Consider the following 15,215-nt stretch of genomic DNA (forward strand, 5'->3'; position numbering starts at 1 on the left):
AAGCTTTTCCTCCAATAATAGTGATAATATTGGTCTCCTCATTGCTGCGAAAGAGTTTCAACATAGCCTGTAGCTCACTTCTCAGGGTCTAGCCCTATGCTCTGACTACTCAGTTCTGGCACTTCTGAAGAAGGTTCCTGTACTACAATTTCTTCGAGACCACATTCCCAACTTTAAGCTTAATTATGGTCCTGTTCCTCATTGGGTGACGAAAAATATTGAAAAGGCCTTGAAAGGGTTGAAAGTGACAGTGATTCACAGGACAACGAAGCAAAAGTACATAATTCGGGGGCTTACGAGCTCTGTTACAAACAATCTGAGTTTCCCAATTGAGGATCCACGAAGAGAGGTTGGACTTGTGGAATATTTCAAGGACAAATATAATAAAGTGATTGAGCACAGGTATCTTCCTTGCTTAGATTTGAGCAAGGATGGGAAGATGAACTATGTACCTATGGAGTTTTGTGTTTTGGTGGAGGGACAAAGGTACCCTAAAGACAGATTGGATATGTTGGTTAGGGATGTACGGTCCAATTTCAATAAGTTTGCTTTGGCGGAACCATCGGTAAGAAAGGATTGCATATGCACGATGGTTAAAGCAGATGATGAACCATGCGGGTATGGAAAGCTACTATTTAGATGTTTCTTATTAATTATTATGATGATGATATATTAGCAATTTCAACTACTGAAAACCTTTTGATTTCCCTGTAGCTACCATGTCCTTAGGAGCCCTACACCGTTTTAATGGATGTGAGTTATGATAAAGTAGTGGTTTGTTTATTTTTTATGATCCATAAAATGATTTTTTTATCAATAACATAAATCAATTTATTAAAAGAAAAGTTAGTTACAACATTTCCAGGAATAGGTAAAGAGGCTCAACTCTCCCGATAATAACAGAAATGAAAATTACAATACAGCCCAAAACATTTCTTCCCTTCCTATTTTGTTCACAGTATGCTTACTATAAGTGCTTGTGTAGTGTAACCTCTATTCATATTTCTATTTTGATCAAGTATACAAGGAAATTATTAACAGTTACAGTACAACTGGAAATTAGAAAGCTGTAGGCAGAGTGCCATGCAATATTTCTTTTCTAAAAAATGACTGCAAAAAAGCTTGTCAAAATAGTGAAAATTTTTGTTTGTATCTCATTTACTTCCTAACCATTCTTATCAGGGGAGGAATTGCACAAAATTTCGAGATTGCTGTTAGTTAGCACATGACTGAAGTCACTGGACATGTTATCCAGCCACCCAGTTTGAAACTTGGCAATGTGAATGGTGAGGCTAGCAGAGTCACAGTTAGCGATGACTGCCAATGGAACCTTATTGGCAATTGTGTTTTGGAAGGGAAGCGAGTTGAACGATGGGCAATCATTGATTTCACTGATAGGAATGTGAAATTAAATTACATTCAGTTTGCAAGAAAACTGGTCATTCGATGCAGAAAACTCCACATTGAAATGAAGGAGCCTCTCTTCTATGAGCCATCTGAGATGTGTGAACTTCGCAACAGCAAGCAGTTCAGTAAACACCCAAGTTCAATTTGCTCCCGTGCTATAGAGATTTCTGGTGGTCAATTGCAGATTCTCATATGTGCAATGTCCGAGAAGGATGCAGGGTATAATAACCTGAAGCGGATATGTGAGACTGAGATTGGAATAATGACTCAATGCTGTCTCTCCAAAAATGCTAATAAGCATAAAGGATTAGACCAGTACCTTGCAAATCTTGCCCTCAAGATAAATGCCAAGCTTGGTGGTAGCAATGTTGAACTCTTTGAAAAGCTTCTTCGCCTTGAGGGTGATGGTCATGTCATGTTTATTGGGGCTGATGTCAATCATCCTGATGCCTTTAATACAATGCCTTTAATACGTATACGTGGTAGCAATGCCTTTAATACGTATACGTGTGTATATATATGTAAATACGTATACGGATATCAATACATATAGGTAAATATGTATGCAAAAATTTACATAAATAGATCTATATGTATAAATTGTATAGTTGGGTTGGGCTTTAGCCGGTTTTTGGCTACCTAAGGGATAGGCCCGAGACCAACCTAGAAAATAGAAAAATCCAAATTCTTGGAATCGAGCCAGCCCAAGGACTGGAAATTCAAGCCCAACCTATGTAAAATTTTGGGCTGGGTTGGTTCGGGCTCAGGTTGGGCTGCGCAAGTTGCACTCCTAGTCGTATCTAGTTTGTATTATTGTTTGGTTATGTAATTTGTTTTTGTTCCTTTTCCATTTGTGTTTTGAAGTTATTGTATCCATGTCATGTTTTTTGGATTAATTTATTTTGAGTTGAACAAATTATGGTTTTTTGTGTTAGTGAAATTAGTTTTATTTGAGCTTCATTCTTGGGTAAGGGCATATACAAATTTGATGGATATTTTCAGTTGTATTTGGTATCATTGTCACGTCTACTTGTAACATTTTATGTTGGTCAATACAAATTTTATAAGATGTTTTTTCTATGAGAAATGCTTTGAATTATCAATACAACATTTGATACCATTATTGTTTCTTAAGGAAAATATCGAATTTCGTGTTTCTACTATAAATGTCTCAACGTTCAATCCCATGACTATATTTTCTTTAGTTGAAGTGGCTATCTGGTGTGATGCGAGAAGACAATTTCTTAAGAATTTGTATTAACCAACCTAAAACATTAGAAGTGGCAGTGGTATCAAACACAACCTTAGTCTTTTAATGGATTCAATTATGAAAATTCAGATATTTGATTATCCGATTCGACTCTGATTTCAATTCGATCAATTTTATTGTTCAAAATAACCTTTTATAACATATGAAAGATGCCTAGATATGGTGTATGTTTGTATGCACACCAAAAATATTAAGTAGCAACCATTATGATATTACGTAATAAACTTAAACATCGACTACTATAGAATTACTAATGAATGACTCGTATTAACACAATGGGCAGTTTCACCTATGTATCATTTTGGTTTTTAATTTTATTGTTTTTTTAATAATATTATTTTATTTGTGATTGACTATTTATGGGATAATTAAAAAGCCTTCATAAAGACTTTTATTTGAACTAGGAAATTAAAGATTTATATGAGCCCTACACACTTTGGAGTGGAAACTCTTTTTTATGATACCTGTGTCTAAATTTAGTACTTTTTGTGAAAATGGAGTTAAACTACTCTTAATTTTTCTTTTTGAGAGTGGGTTGAGGAATAAGCTTCCATAGTGAAAGGTACCCACTTCTTAGATACGGTTTCTTGTAAAAATAGATTGCCATGTATTTTAAGGAAAGGATCTCTAGCTTCCCCTTCCCAGCCCTTTCGTTAAGCCATATCACAAGGGGTTTAGCCTATCTTATTAGGCCATGTTATAATTCCTTTCGACAATTCAAATCAAATCTGTCCAAGCAGAGACATATATTTGATTCCTGCAACCATCGACTTTGGGGAAGGGGTTCGATGTGGTGTTATGTTATTTAAACAGATCCCGATGGGCAATTTGGGTATATCACCAAAATACTAAAAATTAAAAAAAAAAACCTAAAGCTTCCTCCTAAAACATCTCCTAATCTATTTCACATGCTCAATAAACCATCTAATTCTCATGTTTTTGTCCCTCTTAAAACTCTACTTTCCAAATACATATATTTTATTTTTCATCAATATATTAAATATTAAATTTTAAGTTTTTTTTTTTGAAAACAATTTAAATTAAAGCTTAAATGTTGGAATAAGATTGAGCAAAAAAAATATCTAAGATATTAATAAGAGAAATGTGACGAGATAAATAATAGCAGTAAAGTAATAGAATTTCATAATTAATTAAAATATTCTAATTATAAATAATATTTTAAGATTGTCATTATAAAATCTATCTCTCTCCGTGCAAGATTTTGGGCCCCAAACATTATTATTTGTATTGATGTTGAAATTTGGCAAACCTATAGAAAGAAGATGGATTAAGAAAATATAAATTTTTTGTATCAATTTGAATAGATTTTGATTGATTAGGAATGACAAAGTGGTAGCTTTGGGGTGACCCCTCCCTATCCCTGCTCACGTAGACAAAATCCCCTACCCCATCCCTAATGGTGAGTAGGGATGGCAATGGGACAGGCTCAAGGAGGGCTTTGTAAATTCTACACCTTATTTGTCTCCCTAAGCCTCTCAACCCATACCTGTCCCAAAACCTATAGGTTTCTCTTCTCAAGACCACATCTCTTAGGACCAAGGTCATTAGAACATCATATTGGGTTTCCTTAGGAGGCGATTTGTGTCAATACAACACCTAGGTATAGGTAGACATGGTTTCCCTAATGTACACATCACACGTCTGATACCTCTGGCGTGGCCCTTGTCGCACTCGAGTACCATCTCGTTAACATTTAACTTGCCTTGCAAGACATACACATGAAAATGATTTTAAATGTCTTACGAGATTCACTAAGCGAGTACAACATGACTAGGAAAAATAGTTCACTTTTGTTAGGTGAGACTACTATGTCTATGAATTTGTGAGACAACTTTGCAAGGCTGAATATTGTGACATCTCGAGGAAGCTTCATAAGGAGAGACATATTGATGATCTAACAAGGTAATACTAGTAGACGGTGTATGCCCTTAGCTCCAATTAGATTGATGTACATTTGACATTTATTGTAAATGAATAAAAGTACATAATTGGTTCATATTATACTTAGTGTGTCTTTGTGTAATTACCCTTAAACTGGACATTTATGAGACTCGTGTTAGTTTAGGATGTTCTTAGCAATTGGGTAGACCTAGGGAGGTTTATGTTGCCAAGGCTAACACTAATGTGCTACCAAGTCGATTGGGGTAGCTTGTCTTAGTTGCCAGGGTTAGACCCAAAGCACATGTAGTGTGTGTTTGCTTGAAACAATGAACCCAAACCAATTTTCAGTTATGCCCTACACCTTGAACACTGATGGGCAAAACAGGAAAGTTACATCTAACCCCTAGACTCGATTATGGTACTGCACCACGTGTCGGATTAGGCTAACTTTGATATGCCAATCGGTGAGATCTTTTAGGGGTCAAAACTTGGGTATATTGGGACAGTCTGAAAATTCACTTGAGTGGGTGAAAGGATCAACCCCTTTGTTGGATAAAGTGAATGATCGGGGATTGCACTTTCTCTGATGGAAATCAAAATTGCTGGTAGTTGATTTTAAATTTGATTGAAATTTTGTTTTGTAAAATATATTTATATATATTATGTTTTATGAAAAGGGTTTGCAAAATGTTTTAATTCACGGGATCCATCCAAGCAAAGAATGCAACATTGTACCTTGCAGCCGAGGGATAGGTCCTCTCTTGTCGGGCAGTGTTTGATCATTTTGGGATGAGGTTAAGTATAAGACCATTTAGGGCTTTTATACCTGATGGGCTAATCTCACTTAAGACCATAGTCATTGAGCCTTCATAAGGTGACTGGACTCAAGGACCATTTAGTTTAAATGTTCGGCCCATTAAGAGCCCATACTAATGGACTCAAGGGTTCACTGTATTCAACACTGAATTCAGCCTGGCCTTGTAACAAAAGTTTGACTAAACACATATGGCTTTTGTGAAGATTAATGTTAGGGTCCCATGTCACACAAAGAGAGCCAAGCTAACCAACAATTAAAAGGGAAATTGAGCCCATTTAATGGGCCTAGGGCCCAAGATTAATATGATTAATCAGGGTGTCACATGATAGCTTAAACAGTCATGTAACATAGGGTGAATATGGGTATGGATTTGGGTTTGGATCAGTAGATAAGATAAGGGGATAAGTCTTATCACTTAAGGAGTCCAAATCTAAATAATGATTTGGATTGGGAAACACCTAATTGAATTAGGAGAAGCTAATCCTTAAGGCTTAAAGATAGAAGGGGCGAACTGCTTCAGTTCTAAGTTTTCTACTCTGAGTTCTCTCCCTCTGTTCTGGCCGCCCTACCCTATTTTATCTCCAGTTTCTTGGATTAATCAATATTGGATCTTGATTTTGATTTTTGCAAGAAAAATCAAATTTAATTCATGCTCACCTTCCTTTGCTTGATCCTTGTTGAAGGATTACAGTTCTTGTTGAAGGGCTGCATTGCTGAACCTACTTCACCTCAAGCTACACCATCTTTAGTGGAGGCAGGTTTTGGTATCCTCTTTGGGTGTAAAAACCTATGTTGGGAGCTATGCTTGTGGATTCTGTATTAGGTATTGCTTTCCTTATTTTGATTTTCAGATCTAGTACAGTTTGTTTCAAGAACGACCCTTGAAAATTGCAGTTTTTCTAAAACTATGAATGCGATTCCTGGAAGGGAGAATGAAATTTTTGAAATTTTGCCCAACCACCCTGTATGGTTCGGCCATCCATACGATGGATCTCCCTTCCCTTTAGTGGTATTAGAGATAGATTCAATCTTGAACCAGATTAGATCAGATATGAAGTAGTACAAATCGGTAGAACTATTCTAACTGATTTACGCAAATTAGTAGTTTTTCTGAGAATTCGGTTCTCAGATTTGGGTGTTTGATCTGAAATTAATTCTTTATTGTTCTGAAATAATTTTGGAATGGTTCTTTGATTATTTATTGAATTCTTGGGCTATTTGTGTGGTGGAGATCGAATTCTTTTATGGCGCCAAGATTTGCACACCCTACAATTTCATTCTATTCAATTTTGGTCTGTTAATATTTTTTTTATTTTTAGATAAAATTTATAGGATTTGATTTGATGTAATTAATAGAAAATTAGGTTTTTCTATTTTTTTACATTGGAAGACATGTTGGAGCATGCGGAGGAGAAGAATAATTTCCGTAGAAAAGAAATCTGCAATTTGTGATTAACCCTTTTCTGGTAGGTTTGTAGTTTGTTCAGATCATATTCGAACCATCACACTTATAGCCCCTTGTTAAGTGTTTTCTTGTTGTTCTTGATTGTCAATTTCAGCTGAAATTAATTCAGATCAAAATCTTGTTAATTGGATCATGTATTGGACACCAAACCCTAGGCCGATTTTGTTGGACAGTTTTGTATGCCCTTAGCTTCAATCAGAATGATGTACTTTATGAGTTTATTGTAAATGAATAAAAGTGCATATTTGATTCATGTTCCCTTGGTATGTTTCTGTGTAATACCCTTAAACTAGACACTTAATGAGATTCGTGTTGGTTTAAAATGTTCACAGCCAGTGGGTCGGTCTGGGGAGACCTATCATAATAAGGCTGACACTGTGGTGCCACCAAGTCGGTTGGGGTGGCCTGTCTCAGCTGCTAGGGTGAGACCCTAGATACACACAGTGTAGGATTAATTGAATCTTTGAATTGGACCAAATTTCCAGTATTGCCCTGGACCTTAGAGATTAATGGGCAAAACTAGAAAGTTACACCCGACCCCTAGACTCGATTATGATACTGCACTAGGTGTTGGATTGGGCTGTCTTTGATGTACCAAGCAGTGAGATCCTTAGCGGGGTTCAAAACCTGGGTATGTTAGGACAGTCTGAGAATTCATCTGAGTGGGTGATCATAGTGACAGGATCAGCCCCTTTGTCGGACAAAGGTAATGATCGGGGATGCACTCTTACTGATGGAAACCAGGACTGCCGACAACCGATTTCAAACGTTGAGATTTGTTTTGCAAAATATATTTTATATGAGATATAAAAGTATATATATTATGGTTTCTAAAATGTTTGCAAAAGGTTTTAATTCCCGGGATCCATATAAGTAGAGAGTGCAACACTGTTCCTTGCAGCCAAGGGAGAGGTCCTCTCTTGTCGGGCAATGTTTGATCATTATGGGCTGAGAGGTTAAGTGTAAGACTATTGAGGTTAATACCTGATGGGCTAATCTTGCATCTGCCCGCAGTCCCTGGGTGTTATGGCTTTGCATAGGGAACCTACGATTTTGAAGATTATGGATTACTTTATTACTTTTGGTTTGTAAAATATTTTTTTTTTCTAGACTAAATGTATAGGTATTCGATCTGATGTAATTATTAATAGAAATTGGGATTTTTGTTTATTTGTTTTTGGATCGAAGATGGCAGCGCAAGGAAGGAGATTTCGAAGATGGCAGCGCAAGAAACTGCAAACTGTGATCTAACCTCTGTTTTGCAGGATGGATTGTGCGAACAGCCCTGTTTGTCTGATTCTTGATTTTCTTTTATCAGTTTTTAATTTCAGATTATTTTCTTGAATTAAAGATTTAATTAAAGATCAAACCCTAGACCCATTCGAACCAAGATTGGTTCAAATTGTTTGGACCAAATCTAGGGTTTGATCAAGGCTGAAAGTAAGCCCTAATTTTCTCAGTAATGGGCTTGAGGATTGATAATTAATTAAATAGTTGATTCTGCCCAACCTGTAAAGGCCCAGTTTTAATTGGTTAAAACTGCTAAAAGCCCACTCTGCGGACAAAGCTATATGGGCCGAACCCCTCAACCCTAATTTGGCCCATATACCTAGATAATATTAAATGGTTAATATTATGGATTTAAAATGAGCTTTAAATGGGCTTTACAGATAATTAATTGGTTGGATCAATTTATCCTTGCATGTGATGTATGGATGTGTGATGTGTTACGTACATGGGCTATAAGTACTTGGTCCATGTTCAATCAACAGTGGCTCTTGCGCACACCATGGTTGAATGCACATCATTGCCATGGCGTCCCTTTTGGTCATTGGATGACCTCCCTCAGTGGTGGGCCCCACACCTCATCAAGAGGTTACATACGGAACCCTAGCCTATTTAGGCCCATCGAAATTTGGCTTTATGAAAGTTAGTGGAGCAACTTTGGTTTGACCTAGATCAAACTAGGGCGTAATTAACTGTTCCCTCCAACTAATATGAGTGCATGTGATAGGGGATTCATATGATGAAATCTCTAAAGGCCTTTCATCATTAGCATGAGGATGGGTCCTTCAGTAATGAGGAAACACACCAGAAAATGGGCTATCCATTTGCTGTTAGGCTTGTCTGAGTGTTTCATAAGATGATAGGGGCGTCATAGACCGATGTGGGAGGGGCTTCACCAGAAAATGGGAACTCTCTCACAGTACCTTGGCATTCACGAATATGATGGGTAAACACTCACTAGACAGAAAGGTTTACCTGAAAATGGCTCTGAACCTTGTCTGACAAAGGCCAAAGGGAAAACTCATATGATAAGTGGATATGATGCTTCACAGAAAGGTGGTGGGGTTATGCAGCTGAAATAGTTGGATCCATGCACCCTATGTGATTTCCCACATTTCCAGAGACAACCCGCAGTCTCCGTCACTGAGAAAGGAGGGAAATCTCAAAGATGAATAAATGGAAATGGAACGTAGATTAAAATCCATATCTATGTAATGAACATGAGTCAAATTAGGTTGTGAACTGATGTTTGCTCTTTTATCAGAAAATGGCAAATGGACAATTTGCAAAGTTGCCTGATGACAACAAGTTGGAGGGCCCAAACTATGTCGACTGGTACAGGAACCTTATGTTGGTCTTAACTTTTGAGAAATTGGATAAGGTAGCCAAGAATCCTACTCTGGATTGTCCGGAAGATAGGTCTTCTGAGGCCCAGGGAAGAGAATACCAAGAATGGGAGGAGAAAAACTCCCTTGCCCGCTGCTATATCATTGCCTCCTTGGACAACCCAATTCAGAGGCAGTTCGATTAGATCGAACTTGCTAAGGACGTATTGGGTAGTCTCAAGACAATGTACGAAGAGCAGAATCGTTCTACTCGGCAGAAGGTCTTGAAACAGTTCATGACCGCGCAGATGTCCAAGGGCCAACAAGTTCCTGACCATTGTCTCCGGATGATGGGCTATATCAACGAACTGGAAGCTCTTGGATCCGGGCTGGATCTGGTAACACAGATCGATGCTATTCTCAACTCTCTGCCTCCATCCTTTAATCCATTCATCATGAATTACAACATGAACAAGCAGAACGTCAGCTTGTAGGAACTCAACAATATGTTGCAGAGGGCCGAAGAATTGATTAAAAAGGATGAACCCATTGCCATGCTTATTAAAACTGACAAGGCATCAGATGCCTATCATTTTTGCAAGAAGACCGACCACTGGAAAAGGAACTGTCCTGCCTACCTGGAATCCAAGAAAGGTAATTTTGAAACTTGTGTTATAGAAACCAATTTATTGGTAGCTTCTGCGTCCTAGTGTATTGACTCCGGGGCTTCAACTCATGCATGTAACTCACTGCAGGGGTTCAAGGAAAGCAGAACGCTGAGTGAAGGAGAAGTCGCACTCTACTTGGGGACTACTGCAACTGTTGCAGCCACGGCCATAGGAACCGTGGAGTTACATTTTGGAGAAGGAACAATTGTACTGAAAGATTGTCTTTATGTACAAAATTTAAGGAGAAATTTGATTTTTGTCTCAAAACTGTGTGCAGATGGTTATTCTATCTTCTTTACTAATACGATTACTATTAAAAGAAATAACAGATTCATCGCATACAGGGAACTGGAGAACGGTCTCTATGTTCTACATCCTTCTCTAGAAACTAACATAACCGAAACTACGTCAGCTGAAATCCCCAAGAAGAGAGCCCGTGATACAGTTAATCCTACGTGTCTGTGGCATTACCGACTTAGCCACATCGGTGTTGACCAAATCACAAGGTCGGTAAAGGATGGTCCTTCGGATTTTCTAACTGTAGAAGATCTTCCCACTTGTGAGCCTTGCCTACAAGGCAAGATGACAAAACGGCAATTTAACGGTAAGCCTGAAAGATGTACAGGCACACTTGACCTTATACATACTGATGTATGTGGTCCTCTGAGTGTTAGGACACGGAATCAACACGTGTATTTCATCACCTTTACAGATGATTTTTCACGATATGGTTACGTGTACCTAATGAGATACAAGTTTGAATCTTTTGAAAAGTTCAAAGAGTTCAGACAAGAGGTCGAGAAACAGTTAGGGAGAGAAATTAAAGCCCTTTGATCAGATCGAGGTGGCGAGTATCTCTTTGACGAATTTAGGGACTACTTGAAGGACAATGGGATAGTATCACAATTACCTCCTCCTGCTACACCACAACTTAAAGGTGTTTTAGAGAAGAGGAATAGGACCTTATTGGATATGGTCCGGTCACTTCTCATACACTCAGAGTTACCCACATCCTTTTGGGGTTATGCATTAGAGACTGTGATTTACGTGCTAAATAGGGTTCCAACCAAATCGGTTCCGAACACTTCATATGAACTTTGGACCGGAAAGAAACCAAGTGTCAGACACTTGAAGATTTGGGGTAGTCCAACACATGTTAAAAGAACAAGTGCAGACAAGTTAGAATCCAAGACCAGCCGTTGCCTATTTGTAGGCTACTCGAAAGGCTCTGTAGGTTACCTATTCTATGACCCAAGTGAGCAAAAAGTGTTTTGTAGCCGAAATGCACAATTCTTGGAAATTGATTATATCCTGGACACCCATCGTCAGGAAGTTGTTCTTGATGAGGAGAGCTCAGGAGCAGTGGGAGATGTCCCATAAGTTCCTAGTAGTGACCAACCTAGAAGAACCACCCAGGTATCCAAGCCACCAGTCCGTTATGGTTATGACCAGGATAGTTACCTGATGGAAACCTTGACTAGTGAGGAGGATCCCGTGACTTACGCGGAAGTTATGTTGGACATAGATTCCCAGAAGTGGGTGGAGGCCATGAGAGCAGAGATGGACTCAATGGAGACCAATGGAGTCTGGACTCTAGTAGATCCGCCCTCTGGGGTAAAAGCAATCAGTTGCAAATGGATTTACAAGAGGAAGAAGGGCCCCGATGGTCGGGTTGAGACCTTCAAAGCTCGTCTGGTGGCGAAAGGGTACACTCAGAAAGAGGGCATTGATTATGAGGAAACTTTTTCACCTGTGGCCATGCTTAAATCCATTAGGATCCTGCTAGCTGTAGCAGTATACCATGATTATGAGATTTGACAGATGGATGTCAGAACTGCATTCCTGAATGGAGATCTTACCGAAGATATCTATATGCAGCAGCGACAAGGCTTCATTGTTGTAGGTTAGGAAAACATGGTATGTAAACTTAATAGATCCATTTATGGACTAAAGCAAGCTTCTAGGAGTTGGAACATCCGTTTTGACTCTGCTGTCAAATCGTTTGACTTCAAGCAGAATCCGGATGAACCCTGTGTTTACAGGAAGTACAGTGGAGATAAGGTTACCTTCTTAGTTCTGTATGTAGATGACATTCTACTCATTGGGAATGATGTAGGATTGCTAACTATGGTGAAAATATGGCTTTTACAACAATTCTCCATGAAAGATCTTGGAGAAGCCTCCTATATACTGGGTCTTCGACGTTATAGAGATAGATCAAAGCGGATAATAGGATTATCCCAATCTGCTTACATTGACAAAATAGTCAAAAGATACAGAATGGAAAATTCCAAGAAAGGAAATGTTCCTTTCAGGCATGGAGTCACTCTCTCCAAGAAGATGTCTCCCAACACTTCTGAGGAGATTGATTGCCAGAAAGACGTTCCCTATGCCTCTGCTGTAGGGAGCAACATGTATTCCATGCTGTGCACTCGTCCTGACATTACTTAGACAGTGAGTGTAGTAAGTAGATTTCAAGCCAACTCAGGGCAGGAGCACTGGACTGCTATGAAAAACATACTTAAATGCCTTCGAAGGACAAAAGAGTTTTGTCTAGTATTCGACGGTAGCTCACTACAGATCCAAGGGTATATAGATGCCGATTTCCAATCGGATATAGATGATAGAAAGTCTACATCTAGATAAGTTTTCACGATAGGATCGTGTGTTGTTTGCTGGAAAAACAACAAACAGGGGTCTACTGTAGACTCCACGACCGAGGTCGAGTACATTGCCGCAAGTGAGGCTGCCAAAGAAGTTGTGTGGATGAAGAAGTTCGTTCACGAGTTGGGAGTAGTTCCGTCTAGCACATCACCCATCCCGTTGTTGTGTGACAACAATGGAGCCATTGCTCAGGCTAAGGAGCCACGAGCCCACTTGAAATCAAAGCACATCGAGAGGAAGTACTACGTACTGTGAGAGATTGTTGGAACAATTATTATTTTCAGAACTCTACCAACAGGACCATGACTAGCAAATAGGCAGGAAATGTAGCAAACTAGGTAAGGGTGGATGCTTACCCCTAAAGAGAAGGAATCGTTAGATGAGCTAAGCTCATTTTCCTCTTCCTTCAAGGCCTTTGCTTTGAACTAGACTGATCAGAAACTAACGCCACTGGATCCTCAATATGCACGCAACTCACATATGATTTGTGGTTGCTGTAGTATATCAAGTGTCCTCATAATCCCCATTGATCCTCTTGTCAGAGTAAAATGATCCCCCCAATAAAATTAGCATATGCCAATGTTCCATAACTGAATGACTTCCTAACACTAGAATCTTCCTTTCCATCCTCTTATCTCTCTTTCATCAAAATCATCAAGGGAGTCTATGTCAAATGGGTATGTATATTCACCATCCTCACTCCTTGCAGAGCATTTTTCCTCTGTCTTCTTCCTCACAACATGTCCTCTTCCTCATCTCTCTCCATTGAGATAGATTCTCTAGATTGGGGTGACAGTGGAACAGGAACTATTGGTCGTGCCACTGTCCCTGCATGTTCTTGGGAGGTTCTAAATTCTAATAAGCTGAGTGATAACTGTGACAAGGATAAAGCTCATGGTCATAATTGAAAGAAAAGAAGAGTAGAGAAAAAAATATGTTATAACTGGAAATTGTCTGAAAATAGATGCAATAGAAAGCACATACACAAAGAGAGGGTTGAGAATCAGTAGTGCCACTAGCTAGAATGAGAGGGATGTTTATTTCATGCTCCTTTTCTTCAACTGTAGAAGCAAATTCTGTAATGTTTAATAATGCAGTTCCAACAACAGGAACGTTGTTCTTTGGCCCTATTTTTTCATTATCAAAATCAAGCAAGAGAAAGCTAGAGAAAGCAATAAGAAGCAAAAGTTTGCTATAAAAATACCTTCTTTCTTGACCAATTAAGCATTCATAAATAAAACGCATGACCATTACTTCAAACTTCAAAGGCTCTTAGAAACCATTGCTTGATCTCTGCAATATTTACAAAGAAACTAAACTAGCAGTGTGGCATTGAGACCAATATAACAAAACTGAAATATAAATGCACTGGGCAGAAGTGTATCTTGGTTCTATTAAGAATAACCAGCTATTGATGCAACATATCCCATAACAGTATCTACGGAATGCGGACTATAGACCATGATCTTAATGACAATAGAAATTAACTACTCCCAAAACGTAACCCATTACAAAGATCAAATATCAACCACAAATTGGAATCAACTTATATTGACATTTTTAAATTCAGGATGCATCACCAATCTGACCATGATTAACGAGCACATATCTACAGTTAATAGAGCTTTCAATGGGTTGGGTCCACCCAAAAGAACCGAAACAACTTAACCAATTATGTCACTTCAAGTTGTGTGGCTTTGTACCAATTAATAATTGGGTCATCCAGTTCTTGCTGCTTTGATATTGGATGTTTGCTTTTCTGAAATCTGAACAATTAAAAGTCAAAGGAAATGCAGAACAGGTGCATCACCTTATCTTCAGCACAGAAAGAAACAATTGTTCTTATACTCCCAACGACATCTTTAGCCACTTGACTTGCTTCCTTGTACATCAACTGCAAGTTAAATCATACAGATGTTAGAAATTTTAGGTGCAACTAGGTCTCCTTCCTTCTAGGTTTTACTTACCAAAGGGTGCTTAATGTATGTGGGACAGTAAGTGTGTGAAATAGACAATGGTAGTAACAAAATTATTGGTAGTCTTGGTCATAGGAACATCAGATTAATGGAACTCTAGAGTATGATTTGTTAAATAATAGAATCCCCAACATTTTAGAAAATAATGCAACCTATTTTCAAAGAAAATAGTACAAGCTATTTCATTTTGACAAATTTATTAGAATATCTAAGATGAAATGTCCAGCACAATTTGTTTCCCTTGTTAATCTACAATACCACATTTTATTATTATTCCAATTTTCTAAATGCAAATGTACTTGTATGCATGTTAAAGGAAAACATTGAATTCCTGGTAATTGGATGCCTAAGAGCCAATTTATATCAGGTCTAATATATAACATTCCAAGATTTCATTGATAAATTATGCATCTAAGATTTAAAAATCTAGAATA

General features: G+C 38.2%; 1 protein-coding gene across 1 annotated transcript; it reads left to right on the forward strand.

The window, feature by feature from the left end:
• The first annotated feature begins 1,225 nt into the window (after positions 1–1,225).
• Positions 1,226–13,713, forward strand: LOC104608151 (protein argonaute 2-like). The gene is made up of 2 exons (XM_010274044.1): positions 1,226–1,908; positions 13,515–13,713. Exons 1-2 carry the CDS (start codon positions 1,226–1,228, stop codon positions 13,711–13,713), a joined length of 882 nt encoding a protein of 293 aa, XP_010272346.1.
• The last annotated feature ends 1,502 nt before the right edge of the window (positions 13,714–15,215 follow it).

This window comes from Nelumbo nucifera, chromosome 7 (genome assembly GCF_055504915.1).
Source record: "Nelumbo nucifera cultivar China Antique chromosome 7, China Antique-T2T, whole genome shotgun sequence".
Lineage (NCBI taxonomy): Eukaryota > Viridiplantae > Streptophyta > Magnoliopsida > Proteales > Nelumbonaceae > Nelumbo > Nelumbo nucifera.